The following is a 21,306-nucleotide window of genomic DNA, read 5'->3' on the forward strand; positions in this document are numbered from 1 at the left end:
GGCGCCGGGTCTGGGCATGCGTGTCTAAGGCACTCCGCTCCAGAAGCTGGAAGCGGCGGAAAGCACTGTATCCTGGGCTGGTGACGTCATCGAAGCGAGTGAGGCGGAGCTGCGGAAGGTGGGCGGGAGCCTGCCAACGGTTTTGAGTGTTGGGAAGGGCGCGAGAAGAGGGGTCGTTTGGATCTTCGCCTACCGGGTCTCAGGGGGGGGAGGCATTCCCTAGTTCCCTCCCACCTTGGCAAACTGCGGGGCTGAGGACTGGAGGTGTGGGGAGTAATCGGAACGGGGTGATCGAGGTAGGGAATCTCAGGCTAGGCTGGAGCGCCTGAGCGTATTTTTTAGGGCCATCAGAGGGCGTGACTTGAGTGTTCACAAACTTTCTTTTGGGGTAGCAGAGAGGGAGGGATTCTAGGGAGCCGTGCTCCGGCTTTCTTGCCCGGAGGGATCGGAGGGGATATACCAGAGAGTTGATCCTGGATGGAACGGGTGATGGGCGAAGAGGAGAGGTGGGGAGCGTGAGGTTCCTGCCTCGCTGAGACCGGAGCCAGTTGAGGGGCCATAAGACAACTGGACGGAAATTAGGCCCCTGTTGGATTTGGGTCCGTTTCAGTTTGTGCATTCTGGCTGGATGTGAGAATGTAAAAGCTCAGTGGACTATGAGAGCCTGGCCCAGAAGTTGAACTGCAGCTTTCAGCGCTCCAGAGGAACTGCAGTGGTGCGCCTGCCCCGCAGTAGGTCTTCCATCCCCACCCGCTCCTTGCTGCACCTGCCTTTTCCACTGTTCCCAGGAGCTGTGGAAAGAAATCCTTTTGCCCTCTCCCATGGCCTCTGGAACTGTTGGAAGCCTTTCCTTTAACCAGAAAGGCTCCATACCCTCATTCAACAAGAATCCCTCGCTCGGAGTCTTCCTCTTTTCTCCCAAATCTTCCTTCTCCCCGTACTTACTCCCCTGGGCTCTCCTAAAGCAGAACCAGGAGTTCCCACCTCTGCTCTCTCCAGTTGTCTCTTCCCTGTACTCATGGCAACATCAGATGCCAGCCCCAGTTCACCCCTACGGGCCAAGGACCTCCTGAGTGAGTCATCAGAAGCCCCTGGGCTGAACCAAGTGTCCTCTGAGGTGACCTCCCAGCTGTATACTTCTTTGCACCTCAGTCGTCAGGCAGAGAGCACAGCCCGAGCCCAGCTGTATTTACCTGCCGCCTCCCCACCTCCCCATGAGGTGTTGGATGGCTTGGCCCAAGGACTGAGTCACAGCTTGTCAGTGGGATTGGAGAACAACTTGAAGAAAAAGGTGAGGGAGGTCTGTCTTGGACACCTCTAGGGTCTTGGGATTGGGGGTGGTAAAAAAAAAAGAGAGAGAGAGAGCTTTACTGAGATTTGAGCTCCTGTTGTTGGATTCCATAATTTCTTTTAACTACACAGTCAACCATGCTTGTTCCTGTGAGCAAATGTTGATGAGAGTCCTGAGCCACTCATAGTAAGTTGGAAAACTGTGAGACTTCCTAACTCTTTTTTTCCCTTCAGAGACACCCATGGGGTAGGTTGCTGTGCTTTAACTGGGATGTGGGTGCTGGAAATGAGCATAAGGGTTCTTCATCCCAAGAGGAAACTAGGGATTTAAGGAAAATATTCTAAGATCCTTTCATCTTGAAACTGTTTTGATTGTATGGTTCAAAATTTGGTATGTAAATCATTAAAACAGTTTAATCAATTATACATGTTACCAAGAAGATAGTGTCAGATAAAACACGTATCATAACCCATCTGCAGACTGTCTAGGCCTCCCAGAGTTTGAAAAAGTGATAGCCGTGGACAGCAGAGTCTTTACACAGGATATTTGCTCTCTAGTTGGAAGGAATCCTCACCACTCTTACCTTAAGATGCCCAGTTAATTCATTTGCATTACCTCTCTGGCTTCCACAGACAATTGAGTTTCTCATTGAATCAGTTCTATTTTTCTTGCTTTCCAAGGTGTGAGAGTAAAAATTCTTGAGCCTTAGGGGCCACTCAATGCCATCTACCCTGGATGCAGTATGGATTATTGCATCTGATTTCTGCATTGCTTTTTTTCTAGGATGGTTCCAAGCATATCTTTGAGATGGAGAGTGTTCGAGGTCAACTCCAGAGCATGCTCCAGACCTCACGTGATGCGGCTTATCGTGAGTGATTTTCTATAAAGGAGAACCTAGATTTAAGGGGTGGGAAAAAGTGGAGAAAGCTAGCAGGATATGTGTGGGCTGGAGACCTAGACTCAGAGATAAGAGATTTCAGGAGAAAAGGCTCCCGTTCTTACGGAGAGAGGCAGGAGGAGTGGGTGAAGTAGAAAGGAAGGACCACTCCTCTCTTCTCCTTCAAGTGATCCCTGTCCCCATCCTTACCTGACCCTGGCTGTGGGTCCCTCTGGCTGCCTGCAGGGGATCCCCCGACTCCAGGTGCCGACTCTGAGAGACGGGAAGAGGACTCCTTTGACAGTGACAGCACAGCCACCTTGCTTAAGTGAGTTCTCCCTGAGGTTCTCCTAGCTGCCTTCCTCTCTATCTTGGAAAGTCAAGTGTTCTGTTGCTTAGTTCTCCCTTTGCTGCTTTTGTACCTCTTAAGGACCTAAGATGCTTGTCACTTAGCTTGCAGTTTTTAACCCTTTCTTGCCTTTCTTCTGTCCTGCTTACTCCTTTGAGAACTTAGGCATCCACTGCTTAGTACCTGGCTTTCTAGGTCCTTCCTCCTCCAGAAGAATTAGCTCTTTTCTGCTGTGACTCGTGCTGCAGGGAGCATGGAGTAGAGGAAGGAGTACTATAGAGTGACTCACAAAGCCTGTGTGCTCTCTAGGGCTCTGTCATTTATCTACGTAACTTTGTGACTTTGGGCATGGCTCTTGCCCTGAGTTGTAGTTTCCTTATTTGTAAAATGTCTGGAAATGGGACTCTGGGTCTCTAAAGCTTTCCCATCCCTACTGTTCTCTACCTAATCTGCTCAGCACCCGACCGCTGCAAGACTTGTCTCCATCCAGCTCAGCCCAGGCCTTTGAGGAGTTGTTCCCCCGCTACACCAGTCTTCGGCCAGGGCCCCCGCTCAACCCCCCAGATTTTCAGGGACTGAGAGATGCACTGGATTCAGAGCATACTCGTCGCAAGGTGAGATACAAAGGCTTCCTTTTGACAGAAGCAAAGATTAGAAATAGGGCCAAGTGCTAAAAGATTAAGGTCTTGCAAGCTAGGATTTTACTCAAATGGCTCTCCTATGAGGAAGGCCTTCTTTGACCATCCTGTCTAGGATGGCACACCTCCCCTCCAGGTATTCCTTCCGATCATTCTGTTATTTCCTTCATATAGTTTATCAAAGTCTGGTATGTCTTGTTTGTTTCCCCTCTTTAAAACCTAAGCTCCACATGGGTCATACCTTATCTTGTTCAGCAGTGTCTTCCTACAGTCCAGAATATACCAACACAAACAAATACTCTGTAAATGTTTGGTGAATGAACAACAAATTGTTGGCTTGTGCAAAACTACTGGTGATATAATGAGCTTTGTTTCTGGAGCCTCAGCCTATCTGAAGCGGGCAGAGAGCAGGATGAGGCAGAAGAAAAGTCGGAATTATTGGTTGTGTTGTCATTTTTGGAACCTTCTCTTCCTCTATTTTAAACTGCCTGGGCGTGAAGGCTTTCCCCTTTCCCCTTGCCACGCTGAATCGTTGTGTCCAGTATGCTTCTTAAGGCAGGAGTAACTTCTCACTCTTTGCAGCATGGACTACTGCACCCCTGCCGAAAGGTTCATGGAAACTTTTCTCAGGAGATCTAGGAAAGGGAAGAGGCTGCAGACCAAACCCCTGCTTCCTGAGGTGGGAGAGGAAGGCACTGGAGATCTCAGGCTCTGGAATTCCTGATTCTCCTTCTTCAAACCTGTTCTGTTCTTGGGAACCAAGCTCCCTGTCTTCCCCCATAGAGAAACTGGAAAGTTTGGAGCTTTGGTCAAACTAAGGGTGACAACACCCAAACCCCCTCACCCTTCTTCCCAGCATTGTGAGCGCCATATTCAGAACCTGCAGACCCGTGTCCTTGAGCTTCAGCAACAGTTAGCCGTGGCCGTGACTGCTGACCGAAAGAAAGATATCATGATTGAACAACTGGACAAGGTGCCAGGGGAGTGGAATGCGGGTGGATCTCTCCATGAGGGGCACCAAGGAATACAGGGGGAGGCCAACCAACATTTGTTTGTTCATATTAGGAGTTGGGGGTGGGTGAGTGCTGGGTATGCTGACCACTGGAAGAAGGTGGCTGTTGGCCCTGCTCCTGTGGACACAAAGAGGGAAGAAAAATTATTTGAAATTCTATGTGACCTCCTTCCTTTCCTGAGACCCTGGCCCGCGTGGTGGAGGGCTGGAACCGGCATGAAGCTGAGCGGACAGAGGTGCTTCGGGGACTCCAGGAGGAACGGCAGGCAGCTGAACTCACTAGAAGCAAGCAGCAGGAGGTGGGCAACCAGGATCACGAGGCATTAGAACCTGGGTCACCGATGGCTGGACAGGGGAGGAACCAGGGTACCTCACAGGTTGACCTCCAGCTTGCCGTAGCTAGCCTGATAATTCTCCTGTGTCCTCTCCCTTCAGTGTTTCTGCTGTCAGACTTGCATGATTGATGTCTGCTCAGCTCTCCTCATCCCTCTGGCCCCCAAGTCATTTAGTTAACCCTTGCTTTTAAAGTTTATGTTGTTAATGATTTTCGAAGGGTAGCATGCAGGGATTCTCCTCAGATCCTCCATGCTGTGTTCTCTCCCTGAAAGACAGTAACCCGCCTGGAACAAAGCCTTTCTGAGGCCATGGAGGCCCTGAGTCGTGAGCAGGAAGGTGCCCGACTGCAGCAACGAGAAAAAGAGACACTGGTGAGAATGCTCGCCTGGGTTAATTCCAGTAAAGGCTGGTCATTACTTCTAGAGGGATGTGGATTGTTTTTGGTTTGTTTGCACCCTGGGCATGCAAGATCTTAGTTCCTCGACCAGGGATTGAACCCAGGCCCCCCCAGGTTGAGAGCAAGGAGCCTTAACCACTGGACTGCCAGGGAAGTCTGGGGATATGGGCTTTTGGTGGATTGTGGGAGTTCATAATTTGAGTTGCACCAGAGCAAAGTGTGTTCTTCAAAACACTAGTTCTGCTAGGTACTCTACAGAAAGTGAGCTCTGCCATCAAGCCAGTTTGAGAGACTCTGCAAATTGTATCCTCATTAGAATCATTTGGGAATTATTTTTAAATATAGATTTCTTGGGTCCTTTCCCTGAGGTTTTGATATATGAGGGGTCGGGGAACCTAAATATTTTCAGAAGGGTATGGGGGTGAGACTTAGGTTTCTCATTGCTGAAATGATAAGATGATTACCCACATGAATTAGTAGCCAGGTTTAGAATTTCTTGCTTGCATGACACATGCTTGCTACATGCATGCTGGTACTGACATTCCTAACAGTCCAGGAGTGCTGGTGGCAGCTGCTGGTTGGCTAGTACATGTTTGTAAGGCTGAATTTTCTAGTCTTTGTGGAATTTCTTTTGATGACAGTGGTGACAGCTATCATATATTGAGTACTTACTACAGGCCAGACATTGTGCTAAATGCTTTACATACCCTTTAACTTTAATCCACACAAGGTGGACTGTAATATGCCCACTTTACAAGTAAGGGTGGTGCCTCAGAACCCAAAGTAAATGCAGAGCTGGGATTCAGACTGAGATCTGAGCCCAGGTCTCCCTAATTCTGGTACAGAAACTCTTATTTACCATATTGACATCCTATGGGCTTGTTAACTATTGCGTTTTCATGGATATAATTCTCAGTGGGCACGTTGTATGGGGGTGAGGGGGCAGATTGCTGGTCTCCTGAGGGCATGCTAAGATCTTGGTTTTCTCCTGGGGCTGTAGGAGGAGGAGAGGCAGGCTCTAACCATGAGCTTGGAGCTGGAACAGCAGCGCTGCCAAGTCCTGCAGGAAGAACTGGATGAGGCCCGGGCGGGGCAACTCAGTGAGCGTCGACAGTTGGAGACACTGCAGGTGGCCCTGGAAGAAGAAAGGCGGAGCTGGGCCCAGCAGGAGCACCAGATGAAGGAGCGCTACCAGGCGCTGCAGGAGGAGAGCCAGGCTCAGCTGGAAAGGGAGAAGGTAGAAGGGGCAGTTGAGGAACAGATGAAGGACAAAATAATTGAATGAGACGGATGTCAGAATACACGGTGTAGTGGAGCAGGATGGAGAGTGAAGGAGAGACGACTGAGAGGGTAGGGCCTGCAGGAAGGGCCGGGGCGTCAAATATACAGAAAACTGAAGTGTGAGATTCAACAGAGATGAGGAAACAGGTCACAGGTGAAGAGGAAGGGAGCTTGGGTCTTAGGGTATGGGAGGGTGAATCAGGGAATAGAGGTAACCGGGAGTCAGGAAATGAGATACAAACTGAAGTCTGATTGCCCTTTCCTAGGGGAACAACCAGAGGGAGGCCCAGGCCGCCCGGGAGGCCCAGCAGCAGCTGGCCTTGGTGCAGTCTGAGGTGCGGCGGTTGGAAGGAGAGCTGGATACAGCTCGGAGAGAGAGAGACGCCCTGCAGCTGGAGATGAGCCTGGTGCAGGTCAGGAGGCTGAGGTTCTAGGGGAGTGTCCCTGCTGGGGAGACAGAGGTCTGAGGCAAAGTGGCTTCAGGAGTCAGGGCAGACACTCCCATTTCTAACTAGAATTTTGGCCTTTATGTGTAAAATGTATGTTAAGAGCAAATTAATGAGTTTCTGAGAGACTTCTTTCCTTATTAATAGTTGACTTAAGGAGACACCAAATTTCTAGGTTAGAGAGGCCAGTTTTTTTTGAGAGGCCAGTTTTGAGAGAACACACTTTTCACTTGGCCCATTGAATTAGAGGGCTGACCACATGGGAACTAATTTATCATGGAGGGCCAAGGGTAAAGACATTAGTAAACAATTCAGTAGTAATTTATAAGCCCCTGAGCTGGTGCCAGCTGCATGCATGTATGTGTGCATTCAATAAACCTACTGGACAACTTCTGTGTGTAAGCTCTGGGCTGGGATAATCCTAACACAGTCCCAGCAATAGGGAGCTCACCAGTTACATGGGGAGCTTGTCTAGCACACACATTTTTGAAGGAGTATGATTAATAATTTAGAAAAGTGTTAGTCTCTCAGTCGTGTCCAACTCTTTACAACCCTATGGACTGTAGCCCACCAGGCTCCTCCCTCCATGGGATTCTCCAGGCAAGAATACTGAAGTGGGTTGCCATTCCCTTCTTTGGGGAATCTTCCTGACCCAGGGATTGAACCCAGGCTTCCTGCATTGCAGGCAGATTCTTTACCACTGAGTCACCAGGGAAGCCCTAATAATTTAGAGTAAGAATAACTATTTTTTAAAATATTTGGCCGTACAGTGTCTTAGGTGTGGCATGTGGGATCTAGTTGTGTGACCAGGGATCAAACCCAGTCCCCCTGCAGTGGGAGCACAGTCTTAGCCACTGTACCACCAGGGAAGTCCCCTTTATATCTTATTTTGTCTTGCCTATTGGATGTTTATTTTTCTTTCCTTTCTTGTCATCTTTTAGAGTCATTATTCTCATTTCACTTTTTTTTTCGGTCAGCTTATTTTAAAGTCTTAAACTCAGTTTCTGTTTAAATTCTTAAAGTTAATTTATCAGAGGTAAGTATCCAAGACAGAAAGGAGCCATCAATTCTATATGAATGGGTCAAGGTAGTCTTCCCAGAGAACTCTAAAAAATATTTTTAAGATATGAATAAAAGTGATCTGTAATACAAGTTCAAGTGTACAGAAGTACACAGTGTATATCCTTTCAGAACTTTTTCATATGCGTTTATGGGCTGGTGCTTTAAATATATATATATATATATATATATATATATACACACACACACACACACACTCACTGCAACTTGTTTTTACCTTGTAATATATCAGACATCTTTCCATGTCAACACATAGAGATGTACATCATTTTTTTAAAGAATTATATTGCAATAAATGTATGAATCATAGTTTACTTAAGCATTTTCCTTTTGATGAGAAATTTACCCTGATGCCAAATTTTTTTTCACTATTAAAAATAACGCTGGGGACTTCCCTGGTGGTCCAGTGGTTAAAAATCTGCCTTCCAATGCAGGGGATGAGGGTTGACTCCCTGGTCCGGGAACTAAGATCCCACATGCCATGGGGCAACTAAGCCCATGAGCTGCAACTAGAGAAGCCTGCACACTGCAATGGAGACCCAGCACAGCTTAAAAAAAAAACAAAAGTGCTGCATGGAATTCCCTGGCCGTCCAAAGGTTGGGGCTCCACACTTCCACTGCAGAGGGCACAAATTCAGTCACTGGTCGGGGAACTAAGATTCTGTAAGCCGTAGCATGGCCAAAAATAAATAATGCTGCAGTGAACATCATTGTACATGACTCTTTGGCATTCCTTTTGTAGGATAGATTCCTTAAAGTGAAATTGCCAGCTCAGAGGGAGAGTATATATCATTAAGATTTTTCATTAAAAAATTTTGGGTGGGGATTATTTTATAATGTGTAATCACTAAGTCACTATGTTGTACACCTGAAACTTAAATAAAAAAATTAGGTAATAAGATACCTAGAGCAGATAAAATCATTCATGGAAACAGAAAGTAGGGTGGTGATTGTTACAGACTGGTGAGGGAAAATGGGGAGTTGTTGTTCAGTGGGTATATAGTTTCAGTTACAAGATAAACAGTTTCTAGAGATCTGCACAACAATGTGAATGTAGTTAATGCTGCACTTAAAAATGGTAAGTTTTGTATTACCTAAGAAGGTAAGCTTTGTATATGCGTTTCCTACCATAATTTTTAAAAATTAAAAAGAATTTAGGTAATTGCAAGGAGTTAAATAAATATATTTTTTTAAAGCACAAAAAAACCATTTGTATCGTCCAAGGTCATGGTTTTATAACGAAAGGAAACTGCTTTCACTCCTTGGGGCAGAATTCTCTTTCTTTCGTCCTTCAGACGTAGGAGGGAATGTTGGTGCATGAATCTTTTTTTTAATCTACCTTACATCCTCCATTCCCTTCTAAGCCCAAACAGAATGGAGCTGATTGATGACCTCTCCCACCCACCCACTTGCTTTACTCCCAGGCCCGGTATGAAAGCCAGCGGATCCAGATGGAGTCGGAGCTGGCCGTGCAGCTGGAGCAGCGGGTGACCGAGCGGCTGGCACAGGCGCAGGAGAGCAGCCTTCGGCAGGCAGCCTCCCTGAGGGACCATCACAGGTGCTTGGAGCTCGCCGGCTGCTGCCTTTCCACAGCAGCAGCAGGTGGGGGTGGGGGGGCACCCAGACCCTCTCAGATCCCTTTACCAGCTTCCAACACACCAGCCCCTGTCTGTCTCTCAGTGGGAGACCTGCCTCGGGTTCACAGGAGAGCCAGACCTGCTTGGGGATTTTCCACTTTCCCCCCATAGGAAGGAGCACTTAGGCAATAGCTGATGGCTGCAGGAATACCAATTTCTAGCTCTCTAGCCCCTGGTGTGTACAGTGCTGAGCTGAGACCTGCAGCACATCCAGACATGCCTTCTCCCTTCCTTCCCGTACTCCCCTACCAGCTTTTTTTTTCCTGGAAATGCTTCTTAAATGAACCACCTTCACATAAGTCCTCATTTAAGTGTCTGCTTCTAGGGAACCCATTCAGCCATCCTTGCTTCCTTCCTGAACAACCCCACCCCCCGACCTTGCCAGGGCAGGGCTAGCTGGCTGGCTTGCTCGATCACTGTCCTGTGCACACATGCTGACTTTCTCTTACTGGATGACTTCCTTCTCCATCCTCAGTCCTTTCTTCTCACCTGTGTCCTCTCAGGAAGCAGCTGCAGGAGCTGAATGGACAGCACCAGCAGGAACTGTCCACTCAGTTGGCTCAGTTCAAGGTGGAAATAGCGGAGCGGGAGGAGCGGCAGCAGCAGGTGGCTCAGGACTATGAGCTCAGGTACTGGACCCTGGAGTCTGCACGTCAGGCCTTGGTCCCTTCCCCTGCAGCCTTGGTCTCTTCTGCACTGGCCCCAGCTCCTCTCACAATTTCCCGTGTCCCACCTTTCCTTGTGGCCCTTCCTGTTCTCCGAGTCTCTGCTTTCTCCAAGGCCTGACATCACCTCTTGCATCTTTCCTCTCAGACTGGCCCGGGAGCAGGCGCGAGTGCGGGAACTGCAGAGTGGGAACCAGCAGCTGGAGGAACAGCGGGTGGAGCTGGTGGAGCGGCTGCAGGCCATGCTGCAGGCCCACTGGGAGGAGGCCACCCGGCTGCTCAGCACCACCACCCTGCCGCCCCACCCCCCGGTAGGCCATCAGGGTTCTGTTTAGACCCTTTCTTGGGACATCTAGCTCCCTCCCAAGGAGAGTCCGGAGTTCAGCTTTAGGAAAATTCTGTGAGCTTTCCCAAAGAGTAACTGTCTCATCAAAAGCCGTCTTTTTGCCATGGCCGCCACTTGCCCAGACTGGCCCCACAGCACTGGGTATCAGCTTCTTCTCCCAGCCTAAGAGAGGGTAACACATGATGCTAGTTTTGCCAAAGGGCAGCTGAAGTAATTGTGATGGAAAGAGTCAGAAATTGTTGCTCAGTCCTGCCCTAGAGGAGTCTCAACCCTCGCCCTCTCTCTGTTGGCATCTCCTACTTCCTTCTTTTAACACTTAAGTTTTTAATATTAGCTAAAATATTTTTGGTGATAGATAATAATGTGCACATAGTAATTTTACAAAACAAAAGGGACATCCTCAGTGGTCCAGGGGTTAAGGCTCAGCCTTCCAATGCAGGGGCACATGTTCAATCCCTGGTTGGAGAGCTAAGGTTTCCACATGCCATGTGTGCAGCCAAAAATTTTAAAACATAATGAAATAAAATAAAAAAACAACCAAACTGTTCAAAAAGGTATACAGTGAAAAGTAATCTCCATACTATGCCTGCACCTCAGTCTCCTGGTTCCTCCCCCAAGAAGCAGCAGCTGATATTGGTGTCTTGAGTGTATCCCACCCCCAGCTCCACCCCGCAGCCCCTCACAGAAAAGTTGCCTTCTATACACAGTTGTATGACTTATTTAACCAAGTGCTTGTTGGATATTAAAGTTGTTTCCTGTGTTTTGCTTCTACAAATAGTGCTGCAGAAATTGTCATTAATATGTCTTGGTTCAGTATCTCTATACAGTTTCTAGAAATGGAATTGTAGGGTCAAAAATATGCATTTTAAAATTTGTCAGAAATTTGATAGATGTTCCCAAATCCCCTTCTAAGGACGTTCTACTAATCTGTAATCTTATTAAAGTGTCTATGGCACGTCTCGTCTCTTTAAGTGCACTCTCTCTTGTGCCCAGGTTCCACCCGCCGGCCCCTCCAGCCCTGGGCCGCAGGAACCAGAGAAGGGGGAGAGGAGGATCTGGATGGTGCCCCCCATGGCCGTGGCCCTGAAGCCCGTGTTGCAGCAGAGCCGGGAAACGCGAGAGGAGCTGCCTGGGGTTCCACCGCCTGTTCTCTGCAGCCCCTCCCCAGATCTTAGCCTCCTGCTGGGCCCTACTTTCCAGAGCCAGCATTCCTTCCAGCCGCTGGAGCCAAAGCCAGACCTCACGTCATCTTCAGGTGCCTGGGGACAGAAGTCACCGGGTTCCCATACCCCGCACTGACTGGCTGTCTCTTAACCTAACTTCCTGCCTGCCGGGGCTTGAGCATTCTGTTTCCCAGATGTCTTAGTGACTGTCCCTTACCAGTAGCAGAAATCCACTCTAGTTGGTTCAAACACAGGGAGTTAGACTCTAGGAAATGGGACACATCTGTGCTTATTGAGAACCAAAGTTGGCACCAGGGGCTGCCGGGAACAGCACAGCTGTTCCTCCTTGCCCTGGGCTTACCTGGGCTCTGGACTCTGCTTCTTCCTCTTGAACGACCAGCTCTCTCTCCCCCTTGGGTTCTTGCTTTTGCTGCTTTGGTTTGCACATGGCTTTGAGCAGCTGTGACACTGACTCTAGCAAAACTCTAGACAACCTGCCTTTGTTTCTTGGGTCCAAGTTTAAAGAGGCGGTCTGGTGGGTTGGTACCCATCCCTCAGATCAGCCAATCTTGAGCTGTGGCCACGTCTGATTCAGTCAGTTGTGACTTGGGTGCATGGGGTGCTTTGTGTGGTGAAAATGAGACAACCCAGGTTGAAGTAAGCATGAGGGCATGTTCTGGTGAAAGAACCAGAACATGTCTGTTTATCCTAAAGCGTTCTGTGCTGTGACAGGATTTATTCATTCAGCATCCAGGGCCCTCAGCCTTCCCCTTCTGTCTACTTTTCTGTCTTAGAATTCAGCCATGCCCAGCTCCCAGTTGCCTTCAGTCCTTGCCTCTCCAGCTGTTTTCAGCTGTGATCATCTTCTAGCCGCAAAGCCCCACTTATGTGTGACAGGCCCCCTCCTTCCAGGCCTTGAGCGAGCTGCCTGGTGGAGGGGCCCCTCCCCCTACAGCACACACCCCCTGTTTCACTGTACAGTGGAGGCCTTCTCTGCAGTTGGGACCTTCCATCCGGATCACCGGGCAGAGCGACCATTCCCTGAGGAAGACCCTGGGTCTGAGGGGGATGGCTTCCTGAAGGAAGGCCTGCCACCCCCTTCCCAGCTGCAGGGCCTCAAGCATTTTTTGCACCAGGTAAGAGGGCCCATCTGTCCCTCTTGCTTTCTCCTTCCCTTCCTCATTTTCTCTTTCTACTCTGAGAGGCGAGGACTCTGGCCTTTTAGGACTAAGACTTCATCCTAGTTTCTGCCTCTCCCAGTCCCCCTTATTTCTGCTGCAGCAGTTCCTTCTGGAACTTAGGAAACCAGCTCCTACCTCCTCCCCGCTGCTTCCTGCAGACCCTGAGATCTCTTTCTTCAGTGGTCCTCAGGGAGCCCCACTGTCTTGTCCCCCCAGCTGCTGGAGACTGCACCCCAGAGCCATGAGAACCCCTCCATCGACCAGCTTCCCCCTAAGCCTGGTGAGTGCAAACTCTGAAGAAGTTTGGGGCTGGGCCTAAAAGAGGCAGGAGATCCACTTACCAGGGCTGAGTCTTCAGGAGCTGGCAAAGGTTACAAAGCCCCATGAAGGCTAAGGCTGTTGGGATTCCTTGGCTTTTGCCCCATTTACTCATTCTGAATCTCATTCCTTTGGCTAGGTCCTCTGACTGCCCCATCTTGGGAGGAAACCCCTCAGGTGCCACGCCTCCCGCCCCCCGTCCATAAAACTAAAGTTCCCTTAGCCATGGCGTCCAGTCTTTTCCGGGTCCATGAGCTTCCCTCGGCCCCTTCACAGAGCGGCGGTCCCAGCAGTGGCTCCCCAGAGAGAGGTAAGCAGGTCCTGGTTTACAGGTAGGTCTCAGGTGTGGAGCTGGTACCTGGAACTGAAGGCCCTTCTGGGCTCTGGGAGCTGGGATAAGGGCTGGGGCCAGCCCAGGATGATGATCATTCATGATGTGTCTCTCAGGTGGAGATGGGCCCACATCCTCGAGGCAGCTGATGGAAGTGTCTCAGCTGTTAAGACTTTACCAAGCTCGGGGCTGGGAGGCGCTGCCTGCTGAGGATCTGCTGCTTTACCTGAAGAAGCTGGAACATGGCGGCGGCGGGTACCACCCTGGGAGGGAAGGGAGGAGGGGCTAGATGGAAGGAATCTGGACTGTGAATGGGAAGAATGTGGAGTGTGTCGTCTATTGAGTAGTGTCTTCTGTCCTTTTCTGGGGAAGAAGTGAGGGTAGATTGGAGTCTCCTCCTCTTCCTCCATCTCTCACTCTTCCCCACCTTCCTTTTGTCTCTTCTTTTCTTTTTGGTTTTTCACTTCTTAAAAAAATCTCTTCTGCATGTTTTTCTACTTTAGTTTTTTCCTCTTTACCCTGCAGCTCAGAACTGAGAGTCCTAGGACTGTGATGACCTAGTATAACTCAGTATGTGACTCCACTCATGTTTCCTCTTGTTGGATCCCCGGGTCTATCTTGTTTGTTCTTATTCTTAAGAGACAGCACCGGGAAATAGTTCTCCGCGAGTGTTGGGGAGAGTGGGGAGCAGCTGCCCCTCCTCATCCCCTGATCTGTACGGCAGGACTGACAGCCGAGGGGAAAATGCCCCCAGAAGGAACACAGACTCCCGCTTGGGTGAGATCCCCCGGAAAGAGGTGAGGAAAGTAGGGCTGGGTGAAGGGGTGGGGGCTCTCACTGACTCGTCCCTCGCCCTCCACATGATCGCCCTGACCCCACTGACTTGGATCCCATTTTTTGTAGTGTGGCCCTTCCCCTTTGCTGTCTGACTCCAGCCTTCCCCACACACAACATCTTCCCTCAGGAGCTGGGTACTGGGAGGACATGACGCTGAGTTTTTCTTCTCTCTCCCTTCAACTCTTAGGTTCCCTCCCAGGCTCTCCCTCGTCGCCTTGCTGTAGCCCCTAAGACTGACAAACCTCCCGCTCGGAAGAAAAGTGGGCACCCCGCCCCTGGTGGTGTGAGAAGTCGGGGGGGAATCTGGAGATAAGCCCTTCACCTTTTTTTTCCTTGGTCTCTTCTTATTTTTATTATTATTATTTTAATAAATCTGGTAGTCTGTATTAGAGTCTCTGACTCATAGGCACTCAGAAAAGGGAGGATTTCTAGGAAACCACTTTGTGAAGAAACCTCATTCTTCTCTTTGAGTATGTTTTTTATGTTTCTATTTCATATTCTGTGGAAAAAGACCTGACTGCTTTGAAAGAAAACAGTCTGTGGCTAGACTTCCGAAGTGTAGGTGAGCAAAGGCTCGGTGTTTCCAGAGTAAAACCTACAGAGTGGCTAGCTCTGGTTGGTTGTGGAATTATGGGACTCTTATTTTCTTTTATATATCTCTGTATTTTCCAACTGTTCTGAAACACATATGTGTTACTAATCAGAAAAACACTTTTAATAAAAAAAAGTTATTATATAAAGAGTTTGAGTAAAAATGTGATATTGGGAAGACAGTTTTCTCTTTCAGGAGCAGATAATTCTTTCAATCATGTTAGTAGGATTCGATTCTGCTCCAGCCAGCCCACATATTATGGCTTCACTCTTCTGGCTTTGAAACATGTATAAAAGACTAGAGTGCTGGCAAAGAGGAAAAGCCATGATTGTGAAAACTTTCATCCTCATACCAAAATGAACAAAGAGAAACAATATTAAAGAAGAAAATGAGATTAGTGTGAAACTATGAAAGGCCCCAACTTCGTAGTACAAACCCTGAAAAGCCCGTAGAACAGTTTAGATGAAACTGAAGGATGGTGCCTTGGGACCCTTCAGCTCCAGAGTGCAGTGCGGAGTGGGGATGGTGGTAAATACGATTCCAAATGGCCCGGTCCTAGGTGGGCGTTTGAGGGACAGAGCTTACTGGATTCTGTGAGGAGGGTGGGGTCGTTCTATGTGCCCCTGAATTACTTGGTTAGCTCCGGGATAGACTTGACAGAATATAGACTCACATACAGTTTTATAGTAACAATAGTCAGCCCTCCATACCCTTGGGTTCTCTTTTTTTTTTTTTTCCCAGTAATATGCTTCTTTTATTTTTGTGCCTTTTATCTTAAAAATATATTTAAACAAGAAACAAAGATAATATTGAATTTTCCCATAAATTTTGCTTTCTTATTTACAGTGTTACATTGTAAATAACATTCCGTTATACACAGATTAAGGACTGCATTACTGTATGTTCTCTTTACATATTCTTTCATAATACAGTACACACAGCTCGAAGCTATGCAGGATTTAAGCTTAGAAAAGCTTGAGGAAGGAAGTACAAACTTTATCAATAAGACTATTATTTAAAAAGGTTCTGACCTTAATTCTCGGCTAGATTGTTGCACTGAAACCATTCTTTGTTAAAGAAAAATGCCCCATATGAGGGATGAGAACAGCAGTTTAAGTCACCACAGGATCCACTTAAACTGGCTAACAAATAAAAACACTTGGTTCCTAACACTGTGATCAGGAGCACGCCACTGTCAATCACTGCAACAAGCAGATTTCCTCTGCAGTTTCAGACACATTACATGTTACATCAACACAGTCCGTACCGCTTTGTGAAATCAACCGTTTCCTGCAACTTTAGGTTTTACCTGTAAACAGTTAAAGCACACATTTTGGGAAGATGATTTAATCATTCCTGGTCTGAGGTTACATAATAAGAAGGAGTTTCTAATTGATTGAAGAAGCGAGCACACGCACGCGCACACACTCACACACACAGCGTCCCACTCGCCCGCCCAAGACCCACGTGTCACCAAGCGCTAACTACAGCAGCACTAGTGTCGCGACGGACACAAGAGGCTGCGACAAAAGTTATGAAATGAGGAAGGGAAAACATCCAACTTCGTTAGAACCCCGTGGAGCTCGGGTTCGGTGGTGCCCTCGAGGCTCCGGGTTCCGCTGGAAGGCTCAGCTCACCGGGCTCTCCAGGCGGCAGACCCCACCTTCAATGGCCATGGACTGTCTGGCCACTGCGCCGGGAGGGAGTCTGGAAATATGAGTCTTGGCCTTCCCATCCTGGGCAGACATGTAACCAAGACACATGCTCTCGGCCGTGTGGCTCCACAGAAATTCCACCAGAAGCATCTGCTTATCTGGGGAAGAGTCAGGCTCTGCAGAACACCAGCAGGACTGGAGGACAATCACCCCTCCGAGCTTGCCGTCTTCGCTGGCCAGGAAAGGTGAGCTGATGAATTTGTTTTGCATAGTCTCCAGCAGAGCCTGGTGGGCATCTTCAGCTTGTAGAGCATGTGAACATTCTCTAGCCAGTATGGTGCGCACGAGATGCTCCCCACACCCTGAGGTACTCACAGCTGTGGAGTAGGGATTATGAGCTCCAGTATTTTCAGCCCAGCAGCCACATCCATAAAGAGCAGCCTGCCCAACTCTCCCCGGATGTTTCAAGGCCAAGCCTCCACTAGAGACGGCGGCAGCCACATTCCCTTCGTGGTCCACAACCACAGCGCCCACTGTGTCCAAAGCACCTGAGTCGTTCTCCTTTTCACTTGATTGTCTTCTTTTCTTTAGCTGAATGAAATCTGTTTCCACCCTTTCTGCCAGCTCTAGTTTCCTCTTGTTTCTTTTAAAAGCAGCTAAACTGAATCTTGTGGTCATGATGCTGGGAGGGCAAGAGAGTATTCCATGATCTACTGCCCATCTGTAGGCTCCTTCTCCAACTAAAAAGCAGGGAGGAATTCGGCCGGCTGAGAGTTTGCCCTTCTGCCCTTCACACAAGAGTCTGTTTGCAACTGAGATTGGGTTCTTGATTCCACTCAGTGCCCCAACAGCTCCAAAGTTCAAGGATTTTCCATCCATTATACTGGCATCACATTCAATTTCACCCAAGAGATTTAGATTAGATCCCATTCCTGCATTTGTAAAAGGAGAATCCTCAAGCTCCACCAGGGCTGCAGTCACTGCATCTGTCGCAAGAGCACCAGCCTGTAGCTTTTCAATTGCCTTTTGACAAGCTCTTTTGCATACATGCTTATATTCCTTGGCTTTGGATTCAGAATGATAACCTGCACCCGCATCAGCCCAGAGCCCTCAGAGCACCCACCCTTGGGTTCTCTATCTGCAGGTTCAACAAACTTCAGATCAAAAATATTGGGGAAAAAAATTATGGAAATTTCAAAATGCAAAACTTGCATATGCTGCACACTAGCAACTAACTTTTACATAGCATTTACATTTTATTTATAGCTATTTATATAGTATGAGATAAGTAATCTAGAGATGATTTCAAGTGTATGGGAGGGTGGGGAGTTCCCTGGTGGTCCAGTGGCTAAGACTCCCAATGCTGGGGGCCCCACCTCAATCCCTAGTCAGGGGGGCTAGATACCACATTCTGCAACTAAGCATTCCACATGCTGAAATGGACTGAAGATCCTGCATGCTGCAACTAAGACCTGGTACAGCCAAATAAATACTTTTCAAAAATAATAAAGTGTCCAGGAGGATGTGCACAGATAATAAGGCAAACCTTTTGTTGTTTTTTATGTAGGACTTGAACATCTGTGGATGTTGGTATCTGCAGGGTGTCCTGCAACCTATTCCCTACTTTGGTTATCAAGGGACCACTGTATTTTTTTCCACCTTTAAGTAACTTTCTAACTCCCAGTGGAGGAAAGAGGAGAAGATGAGAAACCCACGAGCAGCAGGTGTGCTGGTTCTCCTGCTCCGGCTCAAGGGAACAACTTGTCTCTGGTCCTGCCTGGTATCCTGGCAAAGAAACAAGAGTTGCACCAGCTTTTCAAGGCCAATCTCAACTCACCTTTGGAAATGTTTGCTTTTCTTTTTTACCTCAAGTGTCTAGAATTATTTGACCAAACTCTGTGATTGATGGCATAGTACCAGCATTGGGAGGAAATAGATTTATACTATTTTTAAAAACTGGCAAAATGAACACCCAGTCTTACCTCATTATCTTTTGGATTCCAACCTGCCACCCTCAGTCAACATGCCCTACATTTTTCTTGACATGAAGGACAGTGTGGAGAATATTTCCCAGCTCTCCAGAACTAAATCAGAAAAGGGCACAGTGCTGACTTAACTATTTTGTGAGCTAGTTATAGTAAGACAATTTTGATCTTTTAAAAATATATTGTGCCCCCTTTAAAAGTCTGTTTCTTCACCAAAACACAGCAAGGAGGCTAAGGAGGAGGAGGAGAAAACCCAGCCAATCACTTTCTTCCTCCATAATCATCTTGAGAATGTTCTGAGAGGCAAAGAAACCAAAAGGAAAGATTTGGGGAGCTCCATAAAAGCACACATACGAGAAGTTGGGGACAGTCTTTAAACTCTGGCCACGCTTGGTGCAGACAGCGTGTGGTGTGAGATTTTGTCTCCTGAGAACTCCCGAAGCTGCCGGGGGTGGGGCTAGGGGTGGTTCCGGTGGTAGAGTATGTGAGGGTGAAGGCTGAAGGCTAAGCTGCTGTAAACAAGTCCAGTGGCTTTGGGCAAGGTTTATTTCCCGGGTAATGCTCCTCCTTGGAAGGAAAGTTATGACCAATCTAGATAGCATATTAAAAAGCAGAGACATTACTTTGCCAACAAAGGTCTGTCTGGTCAAGGCTATGGTTTTTCCAGTGGTCATGTATGGATGTGAGAGTTGGACTGTGAAGAAAGCTGAGTGCCGAAAAATTGATGCTTTTGAACTGTGGTGTTGGAGAAGACTCTTGAGAGTCCCTTGGACTGCAAGGAGATCCAACCAGTCCATCCTAAAGGAGATCAGTCCTGGGTGTTCATTGGAAGGACTGATGCTGAAGCTGAAACTCCGATACTTTGGCCACCTCATTCGAAGAGTTGACTCATTGGAAAAGACCCTGATGCTGGGAGGAATTGGGGGCAGGAGGAGAAGGGGATAACAGAGGATGAGATGGCTGGATGGCATCACTGACTCAATGGGCATGAGTTTGAGTAAACTCCGGGAGTTGGTGATGGACAGGGGGGCCTGGCGTGCTGCGATTCATGGGGTCGCAAAGAGTCGGGCATGACTGAGCAACTGAACTGAACTGAACTGAATGGTCCACAGCGGTGGGATGGTCCTGCCCCATGTGGCCACCTGGGTCTCAGATGTTTCCCATCTTGTCACTCAGCTGTCCCCAGATCACTGTCACTGTATGTACTGTTGAAGCAAGAAATGGTGAAGTGTCCTGTTGCCATGTAGGACTCTCACCTGGCAAGAAGGAGAAAGAACCACAGGCAATGTCTTAAGAACCCCCCATACTTGGAAATGCCACACATCAATTTTGCTCATATTTCGTTGGTAAGACCTTGGTCACATGGCTACATCTGACTGCAAGAAGACTTGGAAAGATTAGCCTAGATGGCCACCATGTATACATGGATTACTACATTACCATGTAAGCACTAAGGAGAAGGAGAAAATGGATTTTGGTACTTGCAGACGACCCTAGGGAGTGGGACCTCAGAGAAAGTAATTGCTGGGACAACCCAGGGTTATCAGCATTGACTGACTGTGCAGATAATGAAAAAGCACATTGGACATATGTAAATTAGTCCAAGCTGCACAATTGGTCTAAATAGCCCCTACAAAACAGAATCAAGGAAGGAAAAAGGAGAGAACTTAAATTCTAACCAGGATTCTTTTTGAGAGAAAAAAATATGGAAGAGAACAAGAGACTTGGGTTAAGAAGCTGGCTTGAAAGACTTCTGTTTCTAGAGTTTGAGCCTCAAGTAAATATTGATAGTAAAGGATTATAATCCATTCAATAAAATAAGAAATCATGTGTCCACACAGATACAAGTAAACTAATACAAGTTTGGGGACTCCCTGGTGATCCAGTGGTTAAGAATCCGCCTTCCAATGTAGGGAACTTGGGTTCAACCACATGCCACAGGGCAACTAAGCCAAGCCCTGAAACCAGAGAGGGCTGTATGCCGCAACAATGGTCCTTCGTGCCACAACTAACAGCCAACACAGTCAAATTTTAAAAAAATTTGTTTAAGTTTGACAAGGTACAGGGTAATTACACAGTTGCAAAGTACATCCCGGGGCTTCCCAGGTGACATAGTGGTAAATAATCTGCCTACCAATGCAGGAGACGCAGGTTCTATCCCTGGGTCGGGAAGAACCCCTGGAGGAGGAAATGGCAACACACTCCAGTATTTCTTGCCTGGAAAATCCCATGGAGAGGGGAGCCTGGCAGGTTACAGTCCATGGGGTCGCAGATTCAGACACAACTGAACATGCACACACACAAAGTACATCCCTCAAAGTACTAATTACAAAGGGTAACTTCTCTGGCTGAGCTACCTTCATCAAGTGATCAAAGTGAACTTCACCAGTATGGGTCAAATCTAAATCGTGTGCAGCCTGAGAAGATGCCAGGAGAAAAAAGCATCTGGCCAGATTTCTGCCGAAGGTCACAGTCTGAATTTAATTACGAAGAAATGGCAGATGAGCACTAAGAGACATCCTTCAAAATCATTGTCCTGTCATTTTCAAAATTGTCAAAGTCATGTAAGTCAAGAAAAGCAACTGCCACAGACATGAAAGCCGAACACAGTATGTAATTCTGTACTAGACCATTTCTTTATCCAGAACTTCTTTAGGACAACTGGTGAAACTTGAAAAGAAAAATCTGAGGATTAGATGGTAATGATGGGTCAATATCAGTTTCCTGATTTTGATGTTTGTCTTTTGGTTTTGTAGGAGAATCTCCTTGTTTGCCAGAATCAAGACTCCAAAGTATTTACAGTGATGAGGCTTCCTGTTGGCCACTTGCTCTCAAATGACTGAGGAGAAAAATTTATTTGTATAGTACTTGCAACTTTTCTGTAAAATT

The 21,306-nt window shown here is 47.7% G+C and overlaps 2 protein-coding genes across 11 annotated transcripts; one reads left to right on the plus strand and one right to left on the minus strand.

Moving 5' to 3' along the window:
- Positions 1 to 7: 7 nt before the first annotated feature.
- CNTROB (centrobin, centriole duplication and spindle assembly protein) lies at positions 8 to 14,943 on the plus strand. 10 transcript variants are annotated; one of them, XM_061143404.1, is made up of 21 exons: positions 8 to 118; positions 611 to 731; positions 1,000 to 1,291; positions 2,075 to 2,159; positions 2,415 to 2,496; positions 2,975 to 3,131; positions 4,012 to 4,128; positions 4,350 to 4,466; positions 4,776 to 4,874; positions 5,901 to 6,137; positions 6,448 to 6,594; positions 9,132 to 9,265; positions 9,848 to 9,973; positions 10,158 to 10,320; positions 11,349 to 11,610; positions 12,500 to 12,654; positions 12,916 to 12,979; positions 13,157 to 13,327; positions 13,465 to 13,603; positions 14,073 to 14,145; positions 14,373 to 14,943. In XM_061143404.1, the coding sequence occupies exons 3-21, from the start codon at positions 1,019 to 1,021 to the stop codon at positions 14,496 to 14,498; spliced, it is 2,727 nt and encodes a 908-aa protein (XP_060999387.1). In that variant the 5' UTR covers positions 8 to 118; positions 611 to 731; positions 1,000 to 1,018; the 3' UTR covers positions 14,499 to 14,943. The 10 variants fall into 10 exon arrangements, with proteins under 10 accessions (XP_060999387.1, XP_060999392.1, XP_060999393.1 ...); XM_061143409.1 differs by having other exon boundaries at positions 1,153 to 1,291; XM_061143408.1 differs by adding an exon at positions 1,423 to 1,477 and having other exon boundaries at positions 70 to 731; positions 1,153 to 1,291.
- Positions 14,944 to 16,345: 1,402 nt separating this feature from the next.
- Positions 16,346 to 17,523, minus strand: LOC133055970 (threonine aspartase 1-like). Its single transcript, XM_061141056.1, has one exon. The coding sequence runs from the start codon at positions 17,360 to 17,362 to the stop codon at positions 16,406 to 16,408; it is 957 nt and encodes a 318-aa protein (XP_060997039.1). The 5' UTR covers positions 17,363 to 17,523; the 3' UTR covers positions 16,346 to 16,405.
- Between the last annotated feature and the right edge of the window lie 3,783 nt (positions 17,524 to 21,306).

Source organism: Dama dama, chromosome 5 (assembly GCF_033118175.1).
Source record: "Dama dama isolate Ldn47 chromosome 5, ASM3311817v1, whole genome shotgun sequence".
Lineage (NCBI taxonomy): Eukaryota > Metazoa > Chordata > Mammalia > Artiodactyla > Cervidae > Dama > Dama dama.

Coding starts and splice junctions, on each gene's coding strand:
- CNTROB (XM_061143404.1), top strand. CDS start 1,019: ATGGCAACATCAGATGCCAGCCCCAGTTCACCCCTACGGGCCAAGGAC. Junction 1,292..2,074: donor AGAACAACTTGAAGAAAAAG/GTGAGGGAGGTC, acceptor CTTTTTTTCTAG/GATGGTTCCAAGCATATCTT. Junction 9,266..9,847: donor TCCCTGAGGGACCATCACAG/GTGCTTGGAGCT, acceptor GTGTCCTCTCAG/GAAGCAGCTGCAGGAGCTGA.
- LOC133055970 (XM_061141056.1), bottom strand. CDS start 17,362: ATGGGATCTAATCTAAATCTCTTGGGTGAAATTGAATGTGATGCCAGT.